The 23,032-nt window shown below is 48.8% G+C and overlaps 1 protein-coding gene across 1 annotated transcript in view; it reads right to left on the reverse strand.

The window, feature by feature from the left end:
• Positions 1-6: 6 nt before the first annotated feature.
• Positions 7-23,032, reverse strand: part of tbcd (tubulin folding cofactor D) — a 117,722-nt gene continuing 94,696 nt past the window's right edge. Inside the window, exons 22-39 of the mRNA XM_039740291.1 lie at positions 21,690-21,750; positions 21,579-21,601; positions 21,153-21,184; positions 20,849-20,911; positions 20,680-20,756; positions 20,289-20,370; positions 14,406-14,524; positions 12,688-12,779; positions 11,892-12,032; positions 10,511-10,594; positions 9,091-9,249; positions 8,529-8,667; positions 5,877-5,998; positions 5,196-5,273; positions 4,693-4,782; positions 4,135-4,222; positions 3,298-3,407; positions 7-1,516 (exon numbers count right to left, since the gene is read on the reverse strand). Coding sequence (XP_039596225.1) covers positions 1,357-1,516; positions 3,298-3,407; positions 4,135-4,222; positions 4,693-4,782; positions 5,196-5,273; positions 5,877-5,998; positions 8,529-8,667; positions 9,091-9,249; positions 10,511-10,594; positions 11,892-12,032; positions 12,688-12,779; positions 14,406-14,524; positions 20,289-20,370; positions 20,680-20,756; positions 20,849-20,911; positions 21,153-21,184; positions 21,579-21,601; positions 21,690-21,750 — 1,720 coding nt within the window. The 3' untranslated portion in view covers positions 7-1,356. The remainder of the gene's footprint in view (positions 1,517-3,297; positions 3,408-4,134; positions 4,223-4,692; positions 4,783-5,195; positions 5,274-5,876; positions 5,999-8,528; positions 8,668-9,090; positions 9,250-10,510; positions 10,595-11,891; positions 12,033-12,687; positions 12,780-14,405; positions 14,525-20,288; positions 20,371-20,679; positions 20,757-20,848; positions 20,912-21,152; positions 21,185-21,578; positions 21,602-21,689; positions 21,751-23,032) is intronic.

The raw sequence follows: 23,032 nt of genomic DNA on the forward strand, positions 1-23,032 counted from the left end.
TGCCGCCACACACCTGGCATCACTTGGATGTACTGAGCAGACATGACAGGCCGCTTGCTGGTGGCCTCTTTAAATTAAAAAACACTTTCCGTCACATCATGGAGGACAGCCTCACAGTAAAAGAGCTGCAGCCGTTCACCGCCACCCGCCTGCGCAGGCACTTTAAGGGTCAGTAATGCTGCCAGTCTTGGGCTTCATCTCCAGATTGTAGCAGTCTGTAGACGACTTCTGTCTTACAAACGTATGCAGCATTCAAACTGTGCAAGACGCCATTCAGAGGCATAAAGGCCAGCAACACAACAAGTGCCACGGAAAGCAGCGGCCCCTGGCCGCCATGTTGGAATGCGGTGTTCTTCCATGCAGGGTAACCAATCACAGAGGGCGCGTATGTCATAAGCACAGCCAATCAGACCACGATTAGAGTCTGCGTTTTCAAATCTCTGCTTAGCCAGCGGTTTTGGAAATAAAGCACCTTTGCGGCGCGTCAAAGGTCTCCATCTTCAGGGTTTAACACCAAGCCAGCGAGGGCAAAAAACGGAGCCTAAAGTCTGTGCTTTTAAGTAACAACATCGTCGTATGGGCAGAGCAGTGGCAGCTGAAATGACACATGGGTCTGTGCCAGCGAGTGGCACTGCTGCTAACCGATTACTTGAGTATCCGGAAGGGAAAACTTTACCTTTAGAAACGGAAGCTGCAGCAGGCCTGATGCTATCCCTGTGATATGTGATGCCACTGTGGGCATTTATTACGGGTACCTAACTGTTTGTGTTCTTTTATTGTTCGGTTTCAGTTTTATCGTCACATTTCATCATTGTATGGCTCGGGAACAGACACTGAATGCACATTCCACAGGTGCAAAAGGGGCAGGGGGTGCCCAGGGAATGGAGTGCGAGTTGTGCCCAGTGAGGCAGCAGTCCATACACCCAAGTCAGGCCAGCAGATGCCCCCAGACCAGGGCTGGGTGTCCTGCTTGATATGAATCGGCGTAACTGCTTACACTCCTGCGTGAGGACGTAGTTTCCTGAAAGTAGGAAGGCCTTGGAGCCGAGAGGGCAGACCGCTGTGGACGGTCCACTTTAGTAAAGATGTGGGAGACCACACTTCACTGCCCACAATAACCTGAGGCTTTGCTACTTCATAACTGGCTCCAGTCGCCCCTGTGGTACCATCCAGGTGGTCCTTCCATTAGGGGTAGCCCTGTTTTGATCCAATTACTAACAACATAAAACATTCAGATGTTCTTAATAAGCAAACGAAAAGGCTTTGAGAGTCGATCCTGCGTGACGTGTGACTAACTGTGCTGATCTGTGCCACTCCTCAAAGTACAGCACAGGTATGTTCACCATGCCAAGTGGGTCATGGCTGACCCACATGACGCCTCCAATGGACAGTTGAGGCAAACGTTTCACGACTGCTCCGATTGGCCCTTACCTGAGTGACCAAGACGGGCTTCTGCACCCCCAGCAGCTCGCACAGCTGATTCCTTTGCTCTCGGACCTCCGGCAGTTCAGCTTCCCTAGAAAGAAAACAAAACAAACGGCATGGAGAACTTTCAGGCCTCGCTGCCAAATCACTTCCACAAACACTGAAGGGGCCACATTGGTGGTCCCGCTACTGCTGGTGACTTTCCATCATTGCTGATGCCCCCCCCCAGTAGGCCTAAACCCCCTGGCTGCTGTTCGATGCAAACCCACAACGTGTTTCCAGCTTAGGACTTGCAAGTATTTTCACCTCCTCTATGGCAGTGCAGAGGGGCTTCTGCCATTGGGGTCATCTAAAGTGGGCGAAAAGTGTTCATGTGCTCCACAGAGGTAAGACTGACCACCTGTTCCACAAAAGGGTCCGCTTCTCCTCACCAACATTTAGTCATTAAGGTCATTGTATGGTCTCCAGCACCTTGGTCCTGCTCTCCCCTCTTCAGAATGAGGGTCTCTCTTAACTTCACAGGTGTGAACTCTTCATTTTGCTCCTTGTTTGATTATTCCCCTGAGATGGACCTGTGAGGGGTCACCTTACGACACTCCATAATACTAAGGGGACAATCAAGATGGGTCTGCCAGAGGATCAGATTGGCCCACTGCTGTGTGTTACTCTCCTGGACTGGGGCACAAAACCAAGACAAACTGGGCAGAGGCGCGTTTTAAGAGACTGACGACTCGAGAGACGGATGGAAGAGGAACAGAAACTCGTCCCACCCAAATCAACACGACAGAGTAGACCTCGCCGTCCACCGACCTGTCACCAGCAGGATGGAGTCATGACGTTAAACAAAAGGCAGCCCTGACTCATCCCAGTCACGTCTGAGGTGATGCTGCACCCCCTGCCCTCCAGCAAAATAGATCAGAATACGCAGACGACTCCGAAACTGGGATGAGTAATAAGCAAGTTAAGTCCCTTGGCAAAGGGCAGGCCGTGGGCATCAAAGCTGCAGTTTTTATAAAATATGGCACCCTGATGCAGACAGAGCTCTTTAGACGGGGTCTTCTGTTTTGTACTGGGATGGGCTCCAGCTTCTCCACAGCCCTGCTTGGCATAAACGGGTTTGAAAATGGATGGAGGTTTGTGGGCAAAGGAGGCCAGGAATATCAAAGTGGGGAAAATCTGATCGTGATAGGAGATAATTTGAAAGCAGTGTGGGGTATAAATTGGGCAGACCAGCGGGCAGTGACCTGAACGTGCCATGACAGCTAGCGCTAGGTGTGCCATTGGAGGTTTCTGCTTGTTCATGGTCTCCCTTTTGGTGTTTATTCCTGTTTGGCCCATTTTTCCCCAATAGGGTGGTCTCTAGTTCTCCCACTAGGGTGTGCTGCTTTGGCTTTTCCCCCTTGTCGAGTGTTCTGCTTGGCGCTGGGCACAGCTGTACCCTCGGTCACAGAGCTCTGGGTTCAGCCATGACAAAATCAAACAAGCCGTGGGGCTCCTGCCAGGGTGAGAGGTGACCACCAGGGGGCGCTCAGCTGGAAATACAACGGATACGATTTGGTCGGAAGGAAAGAGGAACGTCTGCGTCGTGAACTTTACAAACAGTAGAGGAACTCGTCTGCTGACATCTCATGTGCATCACACCACGAGAGAACATCGAAAGGTAAAAGGGGGGCACACAACTCACAGTGACGGCGCTGAGAAGTCGCGTACTGTGACTCATGCATCGGGACCCCAGCCTAGTCAATCAGTCCGTGTCAAGCTGGTGCCCAAGTGCGCCTGTCGTAATCAGAATCAGCTTCACATCCCCTGTGCCCGAGTGTTTGTCCCCTCAGTGTACAACGCACTGCCAGTGAGGGTCCAAGGCCGTCTTACCAGTTAGTGTCACTGAGGATCATCATCACCTCCTCTATCACCCCGGGGTCAATGACATCATCATACATCAGCAGGGTCTCGTACAGCTGACTGGCTGTAGTTGTTCTGATCTGAAAGAAAAGAAGAAAAAACAAAAAAGGGGCATAAGTCAAGGGGCACAGCCGGGAACCAGCACTCTCTACCATCTTGTAGCTCCGGTGGGCAGCCTGACTGCTGCTGTGGTGGACTCAACAAGCCAATCCCAACTGACCTGGAAGGAGGGGAGTAGAAAAAAACTGCCCCTAACCGGTCTAACAGCCTGACCCCAAGAGGTTGAAGTTGTGCCCATGGAGCACCCTGGGGGCCGGCAAAGTCTCCCACTCACTTACCGCAAAAGGCCCCCTGAACTACGGCGGGGCTGCGCTGGATGCCTTCCAGTTTCCTCGTGAACAGCTGCCTCATTGGCTACAGCCAAGAAAACAATGGGGGCTTATGCCGTGCCGAGCAGCGAAGACCACTGGGAATGCGGATGGAAAGATTTTTATTGGATCAAGATGTGTAAATCACTTGTATTTATTGGTTTATGATCCGTCTGATTTAAAGCACATTAGTGCTGCAGCACGCCTTGAGCCCCCGGAATCACGCAAAGCATGACCCCGCTAAGGAGGGCGGCGGGTCAGAGGTGAGCGTTAAAAATAGCTGCTGTCAGTGTGAAGCACAAATGAAAGTGCTCGACTCGAGGGGGCCGGGCTCGGCCTTGGGGTCTCGCACACGCTCCCTGCTCCCTTCCTCTGACCGTTGTGACGCCGTAGCCCCGAACTCCCCCCCTAAAAACACAAGAAAGCACTCGAGACTCACCACAGGGAAGGGATGGCACAGGAGCAGCAAGAGCTGGAAAAGCACCTTCTTCCTCACGTCCCCCTGGAACTGCACCAGCCCACAAAACCTGAAATGGCAGAGAGAAAAGGGGGTTTGGCTCGTTAAGCCTGAAAGTCTCGGGGGACACCAAGCCTGGCATACAAACACAAACTAGCGAGTCATGTGACATGCAAGAGCCCCCCAGCAGGTGGTGTTTTTCTTTCTTAACGTGTGGCATGTGCCCTCATCACGATGTGATCGTCACTTAAACAGTCCTCACAAATAAGTAAAGGTGGTGCAATTTAAACGTAACCCACCCTTGGTGGTGACCTCCATGGCAGTTGGAGGGCTGCAAAGCAGACAGGACAGTGGCGTGTCCTTATTGTCACGTGTAAGTCACACTTGGGTGTGCTCATCTTGTAAAAATGTGAGCACAAAACAATGACAGCATAAATTTGTGATGCCCCCTACCTCCCCAGTCAGGTACAGTACTGCTTTCCTTATCAAACATGCCACCTTTGCCACCTACCCACCCACTCACCCAAGTCCATTACTCACACGAATATGCTGGAGCGAAGCTTCTGGATGTCCTTGGACTTTTTGATTTCCTCTTTGCAGAGCCCAAGCAGGTCAACACTGAAGCTGTGACTGCAAGAAGAAGTGCGGCCATTAAGACGGAGAGACTCCCAGTTTGAGGGAACCAACCAAATGGGCACAAACTGGTCAACATGACTAGAAACAAACCATCAAGAGCGTAAAAACAGAAAGGTGGAAAGGACAGCCCACCCTGTCAGGGAGCACGATGTTTAGGTGGGTGTCGTTCAGCCAGCTTCACCACTTAAAGGTGGGCTTTCAGGCCTGCTCTGTTAACTGCCAGGAGCAGAAAGTGAAGGGCAAATCAGCAGCTTGGACAGATCTGGGGATGACAGGACTACACGGGCCAGAGAAGGTGGCACCAGTGTGCGTCTCACTGTTTTTAGAATGGGGTCCGACACCAGGCATCACAAAGGGCTCGGACTGGAAGGGGCCGCCACAACACAATCAAGGTAGAGGTGACGTACTTGTCTTCTGCTGTGAAGACCTCAAAGCATCCATTGGCTAACATCTGGTCAAGCATCTTGAGCAGGGGGATGGACACCCTGGGGAGAAAAAACAGAAAAGACGGAGTTAGGCGGAGACCCCACTGTCAGACCCCCTTAGGGCTTCCTTAACGGCCAGTCTGCTGCGATTACCCAGCATGCATCTTGTCACTTCACTCGCCTCACAGGTGGAGCCCAAGTCACCCCACCAGGTATCTTACATTTAAAGCTACTGACGTTCATACGCTTCTTGAAGGGTACTTGGTGGGCACGGCCCCCTATACACGATTTCCCCCAACACACAATGTCTAGGAATGTAAGACGAGGTTCTTGTGTGCCTTGTGGTACATGCAAGGAAAATCAAAAATGATAACAACTGATAAACATTCAGATGCCCCAACAAGCCATCACTTGATCCACCTTAAAGAGATCAGGCGGGCGATTCCTCACACTGCAAATGGGCAGCCTTGGCACTTACTGGGGCAGCCAGGCTGTTTTGTGTCTTTGCCTCACAGACACAGCGGCTGAAATGTAAACGTGAGGTGCGGGTTAGGGCTTGTGACGTGCTGTCATTTCTGTGCCCCCCATATCCCTCAGTTGTTCCTGGCCGCACATTAAAGCCACCATTGCCCCTCTTTAACTCCATGGGCACAGCGGACTGACCTGTCGTTGCGCTGATGATCCCTGAAGATACGCAGCAGGGTGCTGCTGAACTCGCTCAAGGCTCTTCTGTCCTGCTTGATGGTCTCCAGGTAACTGAACAGAGACTGGCCCGAGTGGCGAACCTGCAAAGAAAGACCACCCCACAGTTCACTGGGTCACCTATGGAAGCAAGCCAGCCGCCCACAAGTCATCACAGACCCCCGGTGTTGGTGGGCTCGTTGTCTGCTCCCCATGCAGCCAGTATGTCTTTAGAGCAATGAGCAGACCCTGGCCGTGACCTTCATTACAGATGCCAGGCTCGGGTAAAGGCGAGGAGCAGACACCTCCAGATTTACCGGACCACTTGGCCTCACCGAGAACCAGCTGGCACACTGAGTCACTAGTGAGGCTGCAGGCCGTGCAGATGACGGGGGATTATTACACAAGGGAGGGAGAAGTACAGGGAAAAAGAGCGCATCACCTCTGAGCTGCCATCGTTTGAAGGAGTGGTCCCAAAATGAATGAACCCCCCCCAAACCTGCAGGATTAGCTGGGAGTAGAAGGTGAATACCAACGAGTCAAACACACTGGCACCTCAGACTAACTCAGCTTCATGCCTTGGCCTCCATTTCTAGCACTTGGCCCACACAACCTCAGAACTGCAAAAGCTGGCACTGTGAATAAAAAGCTCTGTCCGCTCCTTGGTGAGCAGCTTCCCGTCTCCCGTCAGGGGCACTCCATTTGGTGCCAGTGCCCAGTGGGTGGCCTAATGGATAGACAGCTAATCTGCATGCAGGCCGGGCCGGGCTGGACACGCTGGCCATATGTTTCATTGGCTTCACCCAAAAACATCTTGGCATTTAGGAAGCTGCACGAGAGCGGGCGGCTCCTGGGGATGCTGCCCACCTCTTCAAAGGCGCCACTCGCAGTACGTCCTGCAGCAAGAACCAATTAAAAGAAAAAAATGACGGTGTATATCGAGGAAATGCCGGCCAACTGGCTGCCAGTCTGTTTAAGGTGGATGTCTCCTCTTTGCCAGGCACCCATGATGGGCACAGAGGGGAAGGAGACGCTCAAGCACTTAGCTATTTATAATCCGGGAGGAAATCCTATGAGGAATGAGCCGCTGGGCCTGCCCATTTTTTTTTTATTTCAACTCATCCAGATGCTTAAATTGTGAGATTAAAACGATCCAAAGTGGAATTTCACAACAATAGGGAAAAGTGGTAATGGACGTGTCACTCTAGAGGGTCTCTCGTCACCCGACGGCTCAGACTGGCATAGCCCACACTTGGTCTCGCGTGGGACTCGGCTTCACATCACGCGGGTGTCACAGCGAAACCTCACACTTCACACGGTGGGTGCCAACACCCCCCAATCTCTATACGTCAGTGGCCTGCACAGCCCCCAGATCTCATCTTATCCAGCATCTGTGGCACGAGGTGGCAGTAAGACAGGGCAGACCTCAGATGTGTAGGACCTGCAGTGTCCTGTGGAATCCATGGCTGGACAAACTGAGGCCAACGGCAAACGTGAAAGGCAGAAACAGGAATATCAAGAGTGGCATCCAGCTCTGAGTCTGGACTGGTTGGTTAGTAAATGCCAGCGTTTAGCAGCCTGACTGTTAACGACCCAAAAGCAAAGAGAGAGGTGGCACATGGGGGGTACATGAAGCTGCCGGCCCACTGGCCTCACAATCTTCATTTTCATGAATGAGCATGAAATGTGACCGACTGGCGCCATCTCCTGGGCATACCAGCACAACACAATAACTTTTCAGTGCTCAATAACCGTCCGCACGACCGCCGCCTTCTCCTCAATGCGTGGGGTGGCTGGTAGAGGGTGGCATGGCGGTTAAGGTGACACTGTGAGACCACCTGCCCAAATGGAAAAACTAAAGGAATGCAAGTCAAGCAAAATATATAAATACAGGGTGAGCCAAAAACGATGTTAACATTTGAATGGTGGAAACAATTATTCACAAAACATACTTGATATGTGCCAGATGACTTACAGGAGTGTCTCAAGCTGGCGGCCATCATGAATGTTTGACACGTGGGCCATACGTGGCACATAAATTCTATACAAGTATAAACACAGCAGTGCCATTAGTGTTAACGTCACATCACAAACTGGCAAGGTGACAAATAAATAACGAGGAATAAGGAGATCCTAACACCACCTGGTGGTCACCTGCCACTGTGCTGACCTTTAGTGAGGGTCTGAATGCGACTGGGCGATGGACACTCGTCACATAAGAGCACATTTGAAGTGGTCACCCCCTTGGAAGTGTTCCCGTTTTCTTGATACACAGCATTGAATGGCAGAGGAGTGAGTTTGGCTTTGTCGACACCGGCCAATGGAAAAGACCCTTTAAGTGTTCCAAATGAATTCCAAATATGAAACACAAAACTGAACTCCGAAGTATTTAAATCAGTGCCAGTGTAGCCCACTGGCTTCAGATCTCCCATCATTAGTTCAATGGAGGTCACCTGTCTGGAGTGTGTCTGAATGTCCATGAACACGGCAAGCAACTCCATGAAAAAAGTCACATTGCGAAAACATGCGCCACCAGTGTCACATGGGCACCGGGTCTGCCCGTTCCGACTCTTGTGTGCCACTCCCAGTACAGGAAAGAGCCCACTGCTTGGGCCAACAGCAAACAACACTTACCGTGGACTCTGTTAGCCCCCCCACCGACACGGTGAGCCCAAGCAAAGTCGGGTACTGGTAGGTGGGCAGCGACAGCAGCTGTGTGATGCGAGGAAAGGCCTGAGACGGTGCATTCCAGTTCAGAGTCTCAATGTCGGTACTGCAAACACAAAAGAACAAAAATCGCCATAAAGCGCCTTACAAGGTGAGCACTTGCACAGTTATGACAGCCCGGCGGACTGAGTGACTCGGCTGGCATCGGCCTGGCAATCAAAAATGACGTTTACAGGTGAACCTACGTGGCTTTAAACTGTTGTGTACCTCTGGTGGTCCAGTAAGATGGAATGTGTATGAATGTGAAGAAGCCCCCAACTGTCAAGTGCATTTCATGAGAAAGCGGACCCCTGTGGCTGCTCGCTGCTCATCACTGCACAACACAACACATGGCACGATGGCAAAGAGAGGAGATCAGGATACTGAGACAGCAAGGCCCAAAAACACTAAAACAAGCAATCTGGGCCTCCATGCCAAGCAAGAGCACATCTTCACAGCCACGAAAAAGAAAGACCACAAAGTCACCAACCTGGGAAAAATCTTTAACAGCTCCTCCCGGTACGGAATGTGCGGCACGGCGGGCCTTTCAAAGTGCAGGAGCGTCAGGAAGACGTGGCCGGCGTGTGCGCGGAAGCAGTCGATCTTCTCGGCCGACTGCTGGGCCAGACAGCAGAACATCTGGGATGAGCTGTGGGGACAGAGAGAGCAGGACATTCGGTCAGGGGGCACCTTTCACTTCGTGCTTGGCGTATCTGTCCTCGTGGTGTTGCCTCTCTGTAAGGTATTATTGCAGTTCAATATTTCATTTAAATAACTGTAATGATTTATTATTGAGAAACGTGACAGATGTTAGTTTAAACAGTTGAAATCACGTCACTGCTAACGGCAGCCAATCAGCAACAGCAACTCAAGAAATATCATAGCGCACAACCACCCCCTCAAACACACACACACACACACACGCACACGAGTTACAAAAAGAAGAAAACGTGGCTTTGCTGATACGAGAGCAGCCCCAGTAAGGCACCATAAAGGCGTATTGCCGGGAGGCCCAGCAGCGTTCCACAACACACTTGAGCTGGCTGAAAGTCCTCAGTGTGTGTGTGTGTGTGTGTGTGTCTCACAGAGTGGAAGTCCATCAGTGTGGTCTTCATTTTGTGCTCCGCCGCCGCCGCCAGCAGGTCCAGAAGGCTGACCATAACTGTGCCTGCCTCCTTGATCAGCTGGACGACTTGGTGGGCCCCACCTGAAGTGACATCACAAGTGAAGATCTCCCACCGGCCAGCACAGAGTTGTAGGTGATGTTCCTCAGTTCTGCTGTGATTCACTGCTCTTTAGTTTATTTTGTAATTATGTCTCAAATTGCTCAAATTTCACAATCCTTTGTGAAGAACGTGCCTTGTTAATTCACCTCTTTTCAGTTTTCAGCTTCTCCTTTATCATTTACTTTATACTTTCAGATAATCTCCATCTTTGCTGTCACTCCTTTTAATTATTTTTACCTGAGGTCAACGACAGGCCAGCATGAGGCAGTTATGCCAGAGACGCTGCCCGCTGTAACGAAGGGCAGAAACTGTTCAATCATAAAATCAACTGGAGCGCGGGAGACCTTGGAGTGTGAGGTCACAGTTTCATTGGCCCCGATTGGTCCATCCAGGTAGTGAGGGGTTTAGTCTTACAGTATTTGCATATTAACAGTCTACTGGCACAGGCGTACTTGTGGGTTACTTGCTTTTCTTAGGGTCAGTTAGTGTTGGGGCCTGAACCTTCAATGCTGTGGTTTACAGTCCAACACTGCAGCCACCGTTGGGGCGGCACCCTACCTATACAAGAAGCCCCTAAGACGTCACTTCAGCTGGATGCCAGCATTCCCCGAGCTCCTGGCACCCATCAGCTGTTCCTCTCCTGTCACCAGCAAGGATGCACACGTAAATAACTTGAAGACTTACATGTCTGGTGTGATGAGCTCTGGGCAGCTCTGGACAAGAAGCAGCGTCACCTTCATTAAGCTGGTCAGGGCAGCCTGCCGCACCCTGCAGGACAAAAAAAAGAAAACACACCACCAGTATCACATGGCGCTTCTGAGGATTAGGAGGAAAGCTGCTGAATCATTAGCTACGCGAGGCAGAGGAGCCTGGGAACTGACACACTGCAGTGGGTGGGCAGCATCAACCAGCTCTTCTCACACGCCCACCTGCCTCTCAGCACTTCGCTTTAAAACTTTAAGCCCTTACTGATTTCTTGTAGGCACTTGCCCTGCGCCACACAGGATTTTCTGGTTTGGGAAGACGGAATAAGGCAAGATGATATTAAAAATGAGTTATCACCATTGTGGGGTCTTTAGATGCGTTTAGTGACAGCTGCGTCACAGCACAGGGGGAGATTTTTATTAAAAAAAAAAAAATGAGTTGCCACCTCACAGAATTCTCTGCTTAGTCCTTCAGACCACCAACCCTAGGCATGAGTAAGTGAGATGGGACATCAGGCTCAGAGGACCCCGAGTCCTGGGAACGTCAGTCATGGGTGTCCAACGCCACGGCAGGAAGGCTACTGTGCTGACATCACGGACCAGGCTGTCACTAGTTGGAGACATGGCACTAAGAATCTGACTATCATTTTTACATGCCAGTAAGATGCACTGGTGCCAACACGCCCTTGAAGGGCAACCTAAACAAAGAGTCCACTTTCTGGTCAGGTGTGCTTTATTGGAAAATGTACAACAAACAGGTCAGTGCCCACAGGACACTGGGTAATGGACGAAAGAACAAATGTCCTACAAGCGGCCATTCTGAATCAATCATAATTACATAGCCCAAAGAAAACATGGGGGGGGGGTCCTGCGACCCCTAATTTAGCCTTCTGTATCCCCACAAAAGTCTGAAAATCCGAAATCTGCTGGGTCCATGAAAATAACTTTACAAAGCAGCTGGCAGACGCGTCTAGAGCCTCGAGGGTGGCAGCAGCCTGCATGGCATGGGAGAGGAGCACATCCTTTGAGAGGATTTGGAGAAAAGGGGGCCGAGACTCTAAAACAAGAACAATAAACGCAAGTCCCACGTGCCCGTTAGTTTCCTATCTGGAGGCTGCGGATCGACTGTGGATGGCATATTTGTGCATGAAGCGCAGTTACTTTTATCTGTCAGCGGCCATTTTAGTGGCATCGGGGCGTGATGCTGGTCAAAAGTACGAGGTGGCATGGATTTAATGTGTGGCGTGCGTATCCGTGTGTGATGTCATTTGTCTGCTAAAGGTGTGCACAGCCATCGTTCATGTATCGTATATTATCACCTCATGTCCCTCTGTATCGTCTGGTCAAACACAACAACTCACCACGCTCCCACGTCCCCTCGGCTGTCCACGGTGTAGTCACGGACCCCTTCTAGCAGGGTGCCATATATCAAGGGGACGTTGCCCGCACACACGACGGAATCAGCTGGGCCTTCAGGACTCACTCCTGCCGATTCACAAACCCTGTGGTGAGGAAGCAAAAAAAATAAACGTCAGGCAGCCCCTGTGTGGGGCCATCAGGCCAGTTGTCCAGCTTAGCTCCTTCCCCACTCATCCTGGTCACTTACCTGCCATGTTGACAAAGGAACCATGAAATGACAGGAGTGGGCAGCTGTTCGAACAGCCAAACGCTTGTGTGTGTAAATGTATGGGCTTGTACTGGACCTCTGGACACCCGAGGGTCCCGCAGCCACGTCACATCAGTTTTGGGGCTCTAGTGTGGCTCAGGGCCCAGACAAAGGTGCCACTGAATTGCACATTCAGCTTTGGCATTCTAGTACGTCCCTTGTGTGGTGTCCTTGTGTCCAGATGGAAGGACTCGACTGCCCCACCAGAGACCAACTTCATCTTCAGGTGGGAGACGACTCATTTGCCCTCATTTGATGAAGTTTAATTATGCAGACTGCATTCTCACTACTAGAGGACCCTCTGAGGGCACCCGAGTGTGGCTAAGGCACATTACAGCTGGTAAGGCAGGTAAGTCAGTGGTGGCAGAACAGGTTGTGAAGGTGTGTTCTGAGATGCTTGTGTTGACTTAAAACACTTTGGTGGTGGCAGCTCTTGTATTCATGTCAACAGCCGGGTTTAAGAAAGGGGACACCATGTAATTAACCCTTACCGTGCTATGGCAATAAGAGCATCTCGACGAGCTTCAGCAAAGCGGGCATCTTTGGCACTGATGCTGGCAGCTTTCCGCAAACCTTCCAGCACCTGTAACAGTAGATAAACCTCATTAAAGCCGCAGCAGCAAAGTCTGAGATGGGAAAGCACAAAAGGACACGAATGTGACACCAGGACACCAAAATGGCTTAGGGCTGAAGTAGGGGCAAGGCCAGGAAAATGAATCACCAGTCTGGTGCACCCTAACTTGTTACTCAGAATGGAAACAAGAAAAGACCAGGACTACAAAACTCAGAGAACAAAGGAGCCCGTCATCTTCACGTACCACCAAGATCAGAAATGAACAGCAATGGAGGCCAAACTGAGGAGATCAAAATCACCAAAGCCATCGCCAACAGCCTGCAGTTGGTACGCCCGTTACAAGAACATGAAATGGCAGGGCAGCTCCTTGGTGCGGATGCCCACCATCCGTCTTCTGGCAATCAGCGTTTAAGAGCAACGCCAACGATGTTTAAAAGCAGCTAACCAGGAGTCGCCCGTTTCTATCGACGACCTGAAAAGACTCGAGACAGAAACTACAATGGAGGAGAGGAGAGACGCAAGGCTTTTCTAAAATGAGCGAGTAGTTTATCAAGCCGAGGGGTTAAACCGTAATCAGTGAAAAGAGCCGGACTCTAAAATTCTATTATTTCAACAGAGCTAAAGCATTAAAACAACACAAAAGAGCAAAGAGTCCAAATCATTCACGGATCAAATCCGCACTTCGGACAAAGCAGCTCCTGCGGTGCTCGGTCAGGCAAAAGACCCCAGCAACCAGGCCATAGCAACCCATTATCCTCCCATAGTGCCCTCTAAAGCGGCCGTGTGACCTGCTTCAGATTTAAACAAAAAAATCTAATAAAACCTGAGCTTCTTATACACAAGCTTAACTTAATAATGAGCTGCACTGTTGGCACGATTTTCTTCGGTTGGCACACATGTCTGTGGTCACATTGGTAAAGTGTCGCCCTCCATCAGGCAGTTTCTCGTGTTGTTTTCTACGAGTGAACATGGCTGCTCCACTCGCCAGTCAGTAGCGGACGTGCTAAACGCTTGTCTGGCCGTTTGTGAACTTCTCGACCCTTTCTGTAAACACGGTCTCCATACTGGGCAGAAGACCTTCTATGAATTTCGGACCCTTGTACACCTTCAGTTCATAGAAAGCGCATCACGGCTCAACACTCTTGTCTGATCCAAATGCAGAACGGAGCGGCCGTGTTTACTCCTAGAAGACAACAAGAGAAGCTGAAACGTGACCACTGTGACCACAGATACACCGCATGTGCCAACCCAAGAGTGACGGCAGCAAGTGAGTCAAGAAAATTAAACTTCCAAAGTATTAAAAAATACTCGTGGATCCGAAAAAAAAAAAAAATTCTACCCGATCAAGGCTGGTCTCTCAATTGTGAGCAGTAGTGAGGTGTGCAAAAACGGGCACAGAACGCACTTCGCCCGCAGTCTACCATCAAAACCTCAACAGGCAGGTCTCGCTTACTACGAGTGAGTGCGTAAAAGTCCAGTTTTTTTTTTCTTCTTTTTAACTAAAGTTCAGTTCATCTTTTGTTTCTTTTTTTTTTTATCGTAATTACTGCTGACGGCCGTCACTAGCAGGGACACCACAGACCTTGTCACCATTTTGTGCACTCGTGCTGCACCTTCACCCTCTCGCTGGCTTACCTGCACTAGTCTTCCATGGAGCATGAAGTGGGGCAGCGCCCCCAGGCCCAGAGCGTAGCCACAACGAGTCATCTCCTCCAGGTTCTCCAGCTCCGAGACGTATCGCCTCACTAGATCCTCTGTTCAGAGAGGGGACAGTTAGGTAAGTAAGATGGCACTCCGCCACTGGCCTGGCAGGAATCTTCTCGCCACCACCACCACCCAAGGCGTCAAGGCACACAAAAGCAGCTTCAAAAGTCAAACATTCGACCAGTTTTGACAAAACACGCTCGCCCATCCTACCCACGTAATTGATATCAGTTCGAGATTTGAAAGTCCCTTAAGTCCACCAGTCCGCTACACAACTTGGTTTCTTATTCTGTGCGTCTCTATTTATCTGTGCAAACACAGACTTCTGGGATGAATTTCTGCTGTCTTGTCAGTTCAGAGTCTCTAAGCAGTGGTAGATATAAAGACGGTTAATTCATCTTTTTGTTTCGCCGTTTTTATCCTCAAACTGAAAATTCAGAGGGCCAGCATCACGTGACACCACTTCCAGCTGGAGGGGATGTCAAACTTGACGACTGCGGCTGCTGATCTCGTTGCCTCAGGATGTCAGATCACAAGACTAGAAATCTCACCGAACTCGACTCCATGACGACTTCCCAGCGCAGCTTCACATCTCTAAAATATCCCAAAGCTCGTCTGTTCTTCTCACAGCCAGTAACGCATCACCTTTATGAATGCTTTCTCAGACTTGTATTAAAATTTTTTCCATTCTGTCGTAGTGCATAAAACACGAGACGATACAGACAGATGAGCCTCTCTTCAGTTTGTGAGGTCTTGCCATTTCCCCGCGGCCTCCCTGCATGCACTGCACTTCTGGCTGAGCAGTCATTGGCTTTCAGCTCTCACATGCACAGAGCCTGCCTGTCCCTATGACTTAAGATAACATCAGACTGGTGAGACGGAGTCGCTGGGTATGTCAGAGTACCCGATGACTGGAAACAGGGAGGGCACCATGACTGCCCCAAGCTTGCTAAGATTAAGTACATGAAGTCTGCCACTGAATACCAAATTTGAGTGTTTGGGACCCTCACAAACAGAAGAGAGGTCCGTCTGTCTGATGTCTCATTTTTCATGTACCACAGCAGAATGGAAAAACAGGACGAAGACTGCGGATGAACTTGCCGTACCCGTTATCCCCTCGTACAGCGCTGGCTCCAATGGCACCACGTCATTGGCTGTCACAAAAAGGCGCAAAGACGACTATCCAGGAAGAAGACATGCCAAGCAATTTTCATTCGTTTAAACCAACGTGGCCCAACGTTGAGAGCGACAACTGTGGTCAGCAAATCTGACACACCCCATGACAAGAGGTTGTGTAATGTGACATGGGCTTAGGCACACAGCTATAAACCTATAAACCCACCCACCCACTCTCTGAGCTTACTGTGTCCAGTATGTACTGACGAAGAGATGCAGGCAGCAAGAGGGACGCCAATATAAGAAAACTCCAGGAACATTCCCAGCATGCCAAGGTAACGATGAGCGGAAAGCCTAACTGCATGTCTTTGGGTCCTCAGAGGGCAAGGGTCTCTGGGGATCTGGAGCGCCATGTGAAACCAGTAGGGTGAGGTGCCACTCCGTTAACAAACAGTATGTGATTAGTTTTACGACACGTTTATGGCTTAAGTGTAGAAACAGTAAACCAAGAGGGCAGCCGTCCAGAACACAACAGCCAAGTGTGCCAAGTAAAGAAGGTCCTGAGCACACCAGGCATTAAACACTAAGGTAAGCACACGCCGCACGAGACCCTCTGAACATCGAGAGTCCCCTCATCCTGTCGCACACTGAGGTATGAACTCGGGGGTCGCTCTTATTTCACTCCGAGATACCCTGTAGGTGCCCAAGCAGCACCACAGCACAAATGTGAGAGGATGCCCAGATGCCCTTTCACACAGCAGCTCTCAAAAAAAAAGAAAAGAAAAAGGGACCACTTGGCATCAGTTCAAATAAATCAAGTAAAATGGGGGGCAACAGGCCAAACGCGGGCGGAGTTGGTGTGGGGGGATTACAGTATTGACACAGCACACAAAGCCAATAATCGCATGCAACTACTTCACTGTCTACACGTAAGCGGCGCGCTGCCATCAGCTAACATCACAAATGCCTTGTAATTACTCAGAATAAAAAAAACACACAAATACACATTTTCATTTGTAATGACAGCCTGCCTACCACTTTGGTGCCTGTGCTGCGTTCCTTGGCTTCCTAACAAAACGTAGCCATTTGGGGGTGGGTGGTGGTCGGGGGTTCTTTACGTGACTTTACTTTTAGGTATTTTTTTTTTTTTTTAACATATCCTTCAAAAATACTGCAGAATTAGGAATGGGTGTTAACTCTCAGTCAGGGCAGATGTAAGGTGCCTGTACGTTTGCTAAATGGCCCACCGATGAGGCTGGATGATGAAGGAGGCCCGGCGCCAGGCTGCTGACGAGTGATTAGAAGTCCGCATGAAGTAAAGCCCACAGGATTTTCAGTTTACACGAGAATGAACAGAACTTCCTTCTACACAACACAACGCCACGCCACGCCACGGGTTCACGCTGCCCCTTAAGAAGTCCAGAGCCAAGTCGAGGCTGTGACAACCAAACACGTATGAGGCGGGCACAGGCTCTCTCTGTTACAATTTCACTTCATTTAGAATTTTTTTGTAATGTTTAGCTTTGATTTTTAATTGTCAGGTTTTTGAGGATGCCACATGTAGATATGGCACAGGTTCTTGTATTTGAAATGTTTGGTAGAGTGGTTACATTTAGTTGATTTACGGGTGCTGCCATTTTGTGACTGCTGCAGTTAGAATGCAACTCTCGGGGGTCACGGCCGCCATCTGTCTACGATCGCCGACATTCAACACTAAACAACAACAAATGTCAATCTCAACTAACTCTTTTCTTTGCTCTCTTTCGCTATTTAGGCGTTTGATTTATACAATACAATTTATTTATTTATTTTTGTGTAGCCCAAATGGACTTTAACAAGCCCTGCCTCTTCACAGCCCCCCAGCCTTGACTCTCTAAGAAGACAAGGAAAAACTGGAAAAAATGGAAGAAACCTCAGGAAAGAGAGACCCCTTACCAGGTAGGGTGGGCGTGCAGTGGGTGTCAAAAAGAAGGGGCTCAATACAATACACAGAATAGAACAAATCCTCAATACAGTATAAAAATCAAATTTGTAGAAGTACGGAGTAGAATTTAACAGTAGATGATATCACACAATACGATTTGGACTTGTTCAGAGTCCTGGAGACCTCATTCATCAAGCTGCCTCCCCCTATTGACCATTCCACAGCTGAAATAGCGCTAATCCGATGACAGGACCCCTCTTACCCGCGATTCCTGCGATCCTCCATCAGAGTCGACTTTACCTTAGGCAGGCAGAATAACTTGGCAGGTGGGCCGTGGCACCGAGTGCCACATTTGAGTACCGAGAAGATTCATCATTCTGTGTATTGGGGTTTGGTTTTTCTGGGTGAGAATTTTTTGTTTCGACCTTAACTTTGTATTCAAGTTCTCTTCTTACACGGACACACGCAAACAGAAAATCCAACATGCAGCACGTAACAAGTGTGATTTAATGACAAACCAGATTTGAAAAGCAGGCTGTTAGACAAAACAGTTTATTCTTGGAATTCACTAATTCAATAGCAAAGATGTAAAAATGTTTTCATTTTTAGGCAATATCCTAAATCTCAAGAGAATGTTCACGTGGTTAAGCCAAATCGGGCGTATGATGTGAGGAAGAGGATAACCTCCCAGAGGTAAACGGGACTACTAGGGCGGTTCTGAGTGATTTGAGCTGATGAGATGAAATTGGCTGAAATCAAACAAATCAGATTGACGCTCGAGTGCAGATATAAACCCCTGATGCATGTTTTTAGGTAGTCAATGCACACTGGGGGGACTCAGGAGGACTGGAAAATGGCAAATATCATCTGCTTATATAAAAAGGGCGCCCACGCCACTCTAGGCCAGTAAGCTTAACAAACATCAGAGGAAAACGAATGGAAGGAATTATTAAGGGTAAGATTGAGCAACACCTGGACAGGACAGGCAGTGTGGGGTCAGAAGAGGGAGGTCGTGTTTTACTAACATGCTGGAATTCTATGAGGGAGCAACAAAAGGATACGACCAGAGTGGAGCAGATGAGATGATTGATCTGGACTTTCAGAAAGCATTTGATAAGGTGCCACTTAGGAGGGTGGGCATCAAACTAAAAGAAGTGGCAGTTCAGGGTGATGTTTGTAGGTGGGTGCAGAATTGGCTCGGACACAGGAAGCAGAGGGTGATGGTGCAAGGAACCTCTTCAGAACTAACTGGTGTTAATACTGGCGGTTCCAGCAGGGGGCAGTGCTGGGGCTGCTGCTATTTTTTAATAAATATAAATGATTTGGATAGGAATATAAGTAACAAGCTAGTTAAGTTTTCAGATGATACTAAGACAAGTGGATTGGCAGATAATTTGGAATCCATTAAACTATTACAGAAGGACTTGGACAGCAGACAGGCTTGGGCAGATTTGTGGACGATGAAATTTAATGTCAGTAAATGTAAAGGATTACATGTAGGAAGTAAAAATTTGAGGACTGAATACACAATGGGAGGTCTGAAAATCGAGAGTCCACCTTATGAGAAGGATTTAGGAGTCACAGTGGACTCTAATCTATCGACTGGCAGTATTCAGAAGCCATTAAGAAGGCTAACAGGTTATATAGTGCCTTGATGTGTGGAGTACAAGTCACAGGAGGGTCTGCTCAGGCTTTATAACACGCTGGTGAGGCCTCATCTGGAGTCCTGTGTGCAGTTTGGGTCTCCATAAAGACAGAACAGCGCTAGAGAAGGTCCAGAGAAAAACAACTGGGCTGATTCAGGGCTACAGGGGCTGAGTTAGGAGGAAAGATTAAAAGAGCTGAGCCTTTACAGTTTAAGATAAAGAAGATGAAGAGGAGACGTGAGTGAAGTGTTTAAAATTATGAAGGGAATTAGTCCAGTGGATCGAGTTAATCAAGAACATTTCACACAAACGTTAGGAAGTTTTTCTTTACACAAAGAACGATAGACAATTGGAATAAGCGACCAAGTAGTGTGGTGGACAGTAAGACTTTAGGGACTTTCAAAACTCGACTTGATGTTTTCGTGGAGGAAATAAGTAGACAGGACTGGCGAGCTTTGTCAGGCTGCAGAGCCTGTTCTCGTCTAGAGGGTTCTAATATCGGCATCATAAACCCTATGCTGAAATCCCCCCAAGTCTATAACGTGTCCCCCTACCCCCTTGTTGTTACACTTTGGGAAACCTCAAGTCTACCCACATTAAAATTCAAGCCCTGCGCTGTACATTGATATTCATGAATGACATTGCTAGTTTACTGAAATGCCAGATGGGTAACTAACTTGATGGGTGTACCCCTATTTCAAAGTTGCTATTACTCTTAGTATTTATATATTTGACTATTGTGAAACATCACAGGTTCTGGTACCGTGACGTCCCTACCAGGGCCTATGACACTAAGAACAGCAGTGAAAAAGAAAAACAGCACGTGGCATGTGAAGACTCTGTTTGGGCCGACTCCCTCAACTGACTTGAACTGCACGAATAGCCTGTGCACAATGGGTGGGCAGAGGCTGCCAGGTTTGGAGATCCAAAGTAAAAACTGGAGAAGCACCTTGAAAGGAAAAGAAACTCCACAAAAGCTAAACTCAAAAAATACCTGAGGTGACCGATTAGAACATAATTAAAAAAAAAAAAAGTAGGCGCTAACTTTAACACAAGCCGAAGTGCCCTTGAACCCAAGCTAGTGGTGGCAAGTCTCACTCACACTTCAGCCAGGTTAGCGCATCTTACCCTGCACTTCGACAATGGCAGTCCCATCTTCACGCTTATAGAATTCATCACATAAAGCTGCAAGGGCAGAAACGGCAGCATCCTGCAAAAAGAACACAAGATGAGATCACCGAGGATTAGATAAACCAACAATTACAGCATTTCCAGCACCGTGGCACTATGACATCACAGACTAGGCCCTCAGAGGGCCAGGGTGCCAGCTGAGATGCGACAGCCGGGGCGTACTGTGTCAAGGCTCACAAGCCAGCCCTAGAAATACAGTAGCAAAGGTAAAAAAAAAAACAATTATTTACATCGACTCGACTATAAAATAAAACAAAACAAACTCGAAAGCAGACCAGGAGACAGCTGTGAGAAATGGCCGCAAGTTTAGATTCACTTTGATGGGTACCTTTATCTTCGGCTTGGCAGCTGAAGAGCACAGGTGCAGGTTCTTGAAGCTGTCATCAATAAGCTTTTGCCATTCTCCTTCAGAAACACAACACAGCCAGTCATTCAGAGTGAGAGACAAGTAAGTGCAAGATGAGGACGCCAGAGCCAAGACAAAATCAGAAACTTACTAATAATATCATCCTCCTTAAAGGGAATCCGAGACAATGAGAGCTTTTCTATGAGCAAGCACACTGAAAATAGAAAAGAGGAACAATCTGTGAGCAGCCCCTGCACACCCTGGTGCCTCCACCCCACAAGTGCCACCTGTAGAATGACAATGACGTCACAGAGCTCATGTGACTGATGAAAGGTTACAGGACATGTTCATCACCGGCCACCAGCCCTGTGTAAGCCTCAGCCCCCTGCTGCCCATTTTTGTAAGTATGGCATGAGATATCACCAAACTCACACTTGTGCCAAGTCAAACCTTACCTGCAGGCTTCATTAATTCGCCACCAAGCCCCCTTAAAAAAAGAAAAAAGCACACACATTAGGAATCATGGATGTCATGACACCCGTCACAACATTGAGAGCACTCCTTTAATGCACATCAGCCATTAAGAGCCGACTGACACTTACAGGAATGGCCCAGCATGCTGATCACATTAAACACAATAAAGGGAATGCGTTTACACAACAGCCAAGCCAAGTTATTTATTTGTTTTTGTAAATGTACACTTCTTACAAATCACACACTACGAGAGTTTTCATATTTATTCAATATAACCGATGGCAGGTCATTAATGAACTGCTCATCCCGACTCCAAATAATCCACCGTTTCTGGCTTATGCCAAAGCCCGGACTCCAGAACTCACTGAACAAGTCTAAGTAAAGGAAGAATACGGGCATCGACTCACCTGTACAGCTGTCTCTCTGCAAGCTGGGGAAGGAAATAAAAAGGTTAAGGAACGTCGGCCATTTGACACGAAACAGATTGCACCCACATGGCCAAGCAGCCACCTACGCACCTTGTAATGAATGTTTCTTAGCCCTTCCAGAGCCTCGTCGGAGAGGTAGGTACCCACGCTCCTGTAAGTCGAATCACAAGAGTCACATTGGCTTGAACAGTCCAGGAGAAGAGGAGAGGAATTGTCTAAATGCTCTTTCACTGGGCATCTTTGTCCTGCATTTCTTTACTTCAAAGGGCTGAGCAGAAGAGCCCCTTCTATAACAAACAACACTGTAAGGGGACTACAAAAATGACCCACCACACTACAAAGGATGAGTAAGCAGGAAGTGCTTAACGGTGTCATTCTTAAAGGGGAAATGAGGCCATGGCAGCTTTACTGTAAGTATGCAAACTGCTACGGAATTTGTTTAGTGAAAGTAAAAACTGAAAGTCACACAGCGGCTGGCACTACTGCTGCTCCACGGAGCTGCCACCCCAGTTATCTGTGTGCAGTCTGAACGTACTCCCTTGTCTGTGTGGGCTCTTTACCCGTATCCCAAAACACGTTGGGTAGAGGGGGTCCTTTCATCGGATTGGCTGGCCCAGCGCTGTCTCAGCCGTGGAATGGCCAATAGGGGGAGGCAGCTTGATGGCCAAGGTCTCCAGGACTCTGAACAAGTCCAAATCGTATTGTGTGATATCACCTACTGTTCAATTCTGCTCTGTACTTGTAATATTTTTATTTTACTATTATGTTGTATTGAGGATTCCTTGTGTTCTTTCCTGTGTATTGTGTTGTATTGACCCCCTTTGTTTTTGACACCCACTGCATGCCCAACCTACCTGGAAAGGGGTCTCTCTTTGAACTGCCTTTCCTGAGGTTTCTTCCATTTTTTTCCCTGATTAGGTTTTTTTTGGGCGTTTTCAAGGCTTAGGGGCTGTCAAAGCCCACTGTGGCACTAGTTGAGTGATTTTGGGCTCTACAAAAATAAATTGGATTGAACTGTAAGTATGAGTGTCCGTGGGTCCTGGCATGGAGTGATGCCCTACACGGGGCCACTTGCTACCCAGAACTGGCACCAAATGGGGTTGGGAATGTATGAATGTGCACAAGGAGTCAACTTGAAACTTGTGGACGTGTATTAGCAAGAAACTACACGTTAGCTGTAAGATGCTTCACCCCTTTCCTTCCTTCTGTGTATATATGGGCTGCATCAGGAGGAGTATAGGAACCTAATCAAGGACTTTGTTAAATGGTGCGACTCAAACCACCTACAACTGAACACCAGAAAAACCAAGGAGCTGGTGGAGGATTTTAGGAGGCCCAGGCCCCTCATGGACCCTGTGATCACCAGAGGTGACTGTGCAGAGGGTGCAGACCTATAAATACCTGGGAGTGCAGCTGGATGATAAACTGGACTG

Source organism: Polypterus senegalus, chromosome 17, assembly GCF_016835505.1.
Source record: "Polypterus senegalus isolate Bchr_013 chromosome 17, ASM1683550v1, whole genome shotgun sequence".
Taxonomy (NCBI): domain Eukaryota; kingdom Metazoa; phylum Chordata; class Cladistia; order Polypteriformes; family Polypteridae; genus Polypterus; species Polypterus senegalus.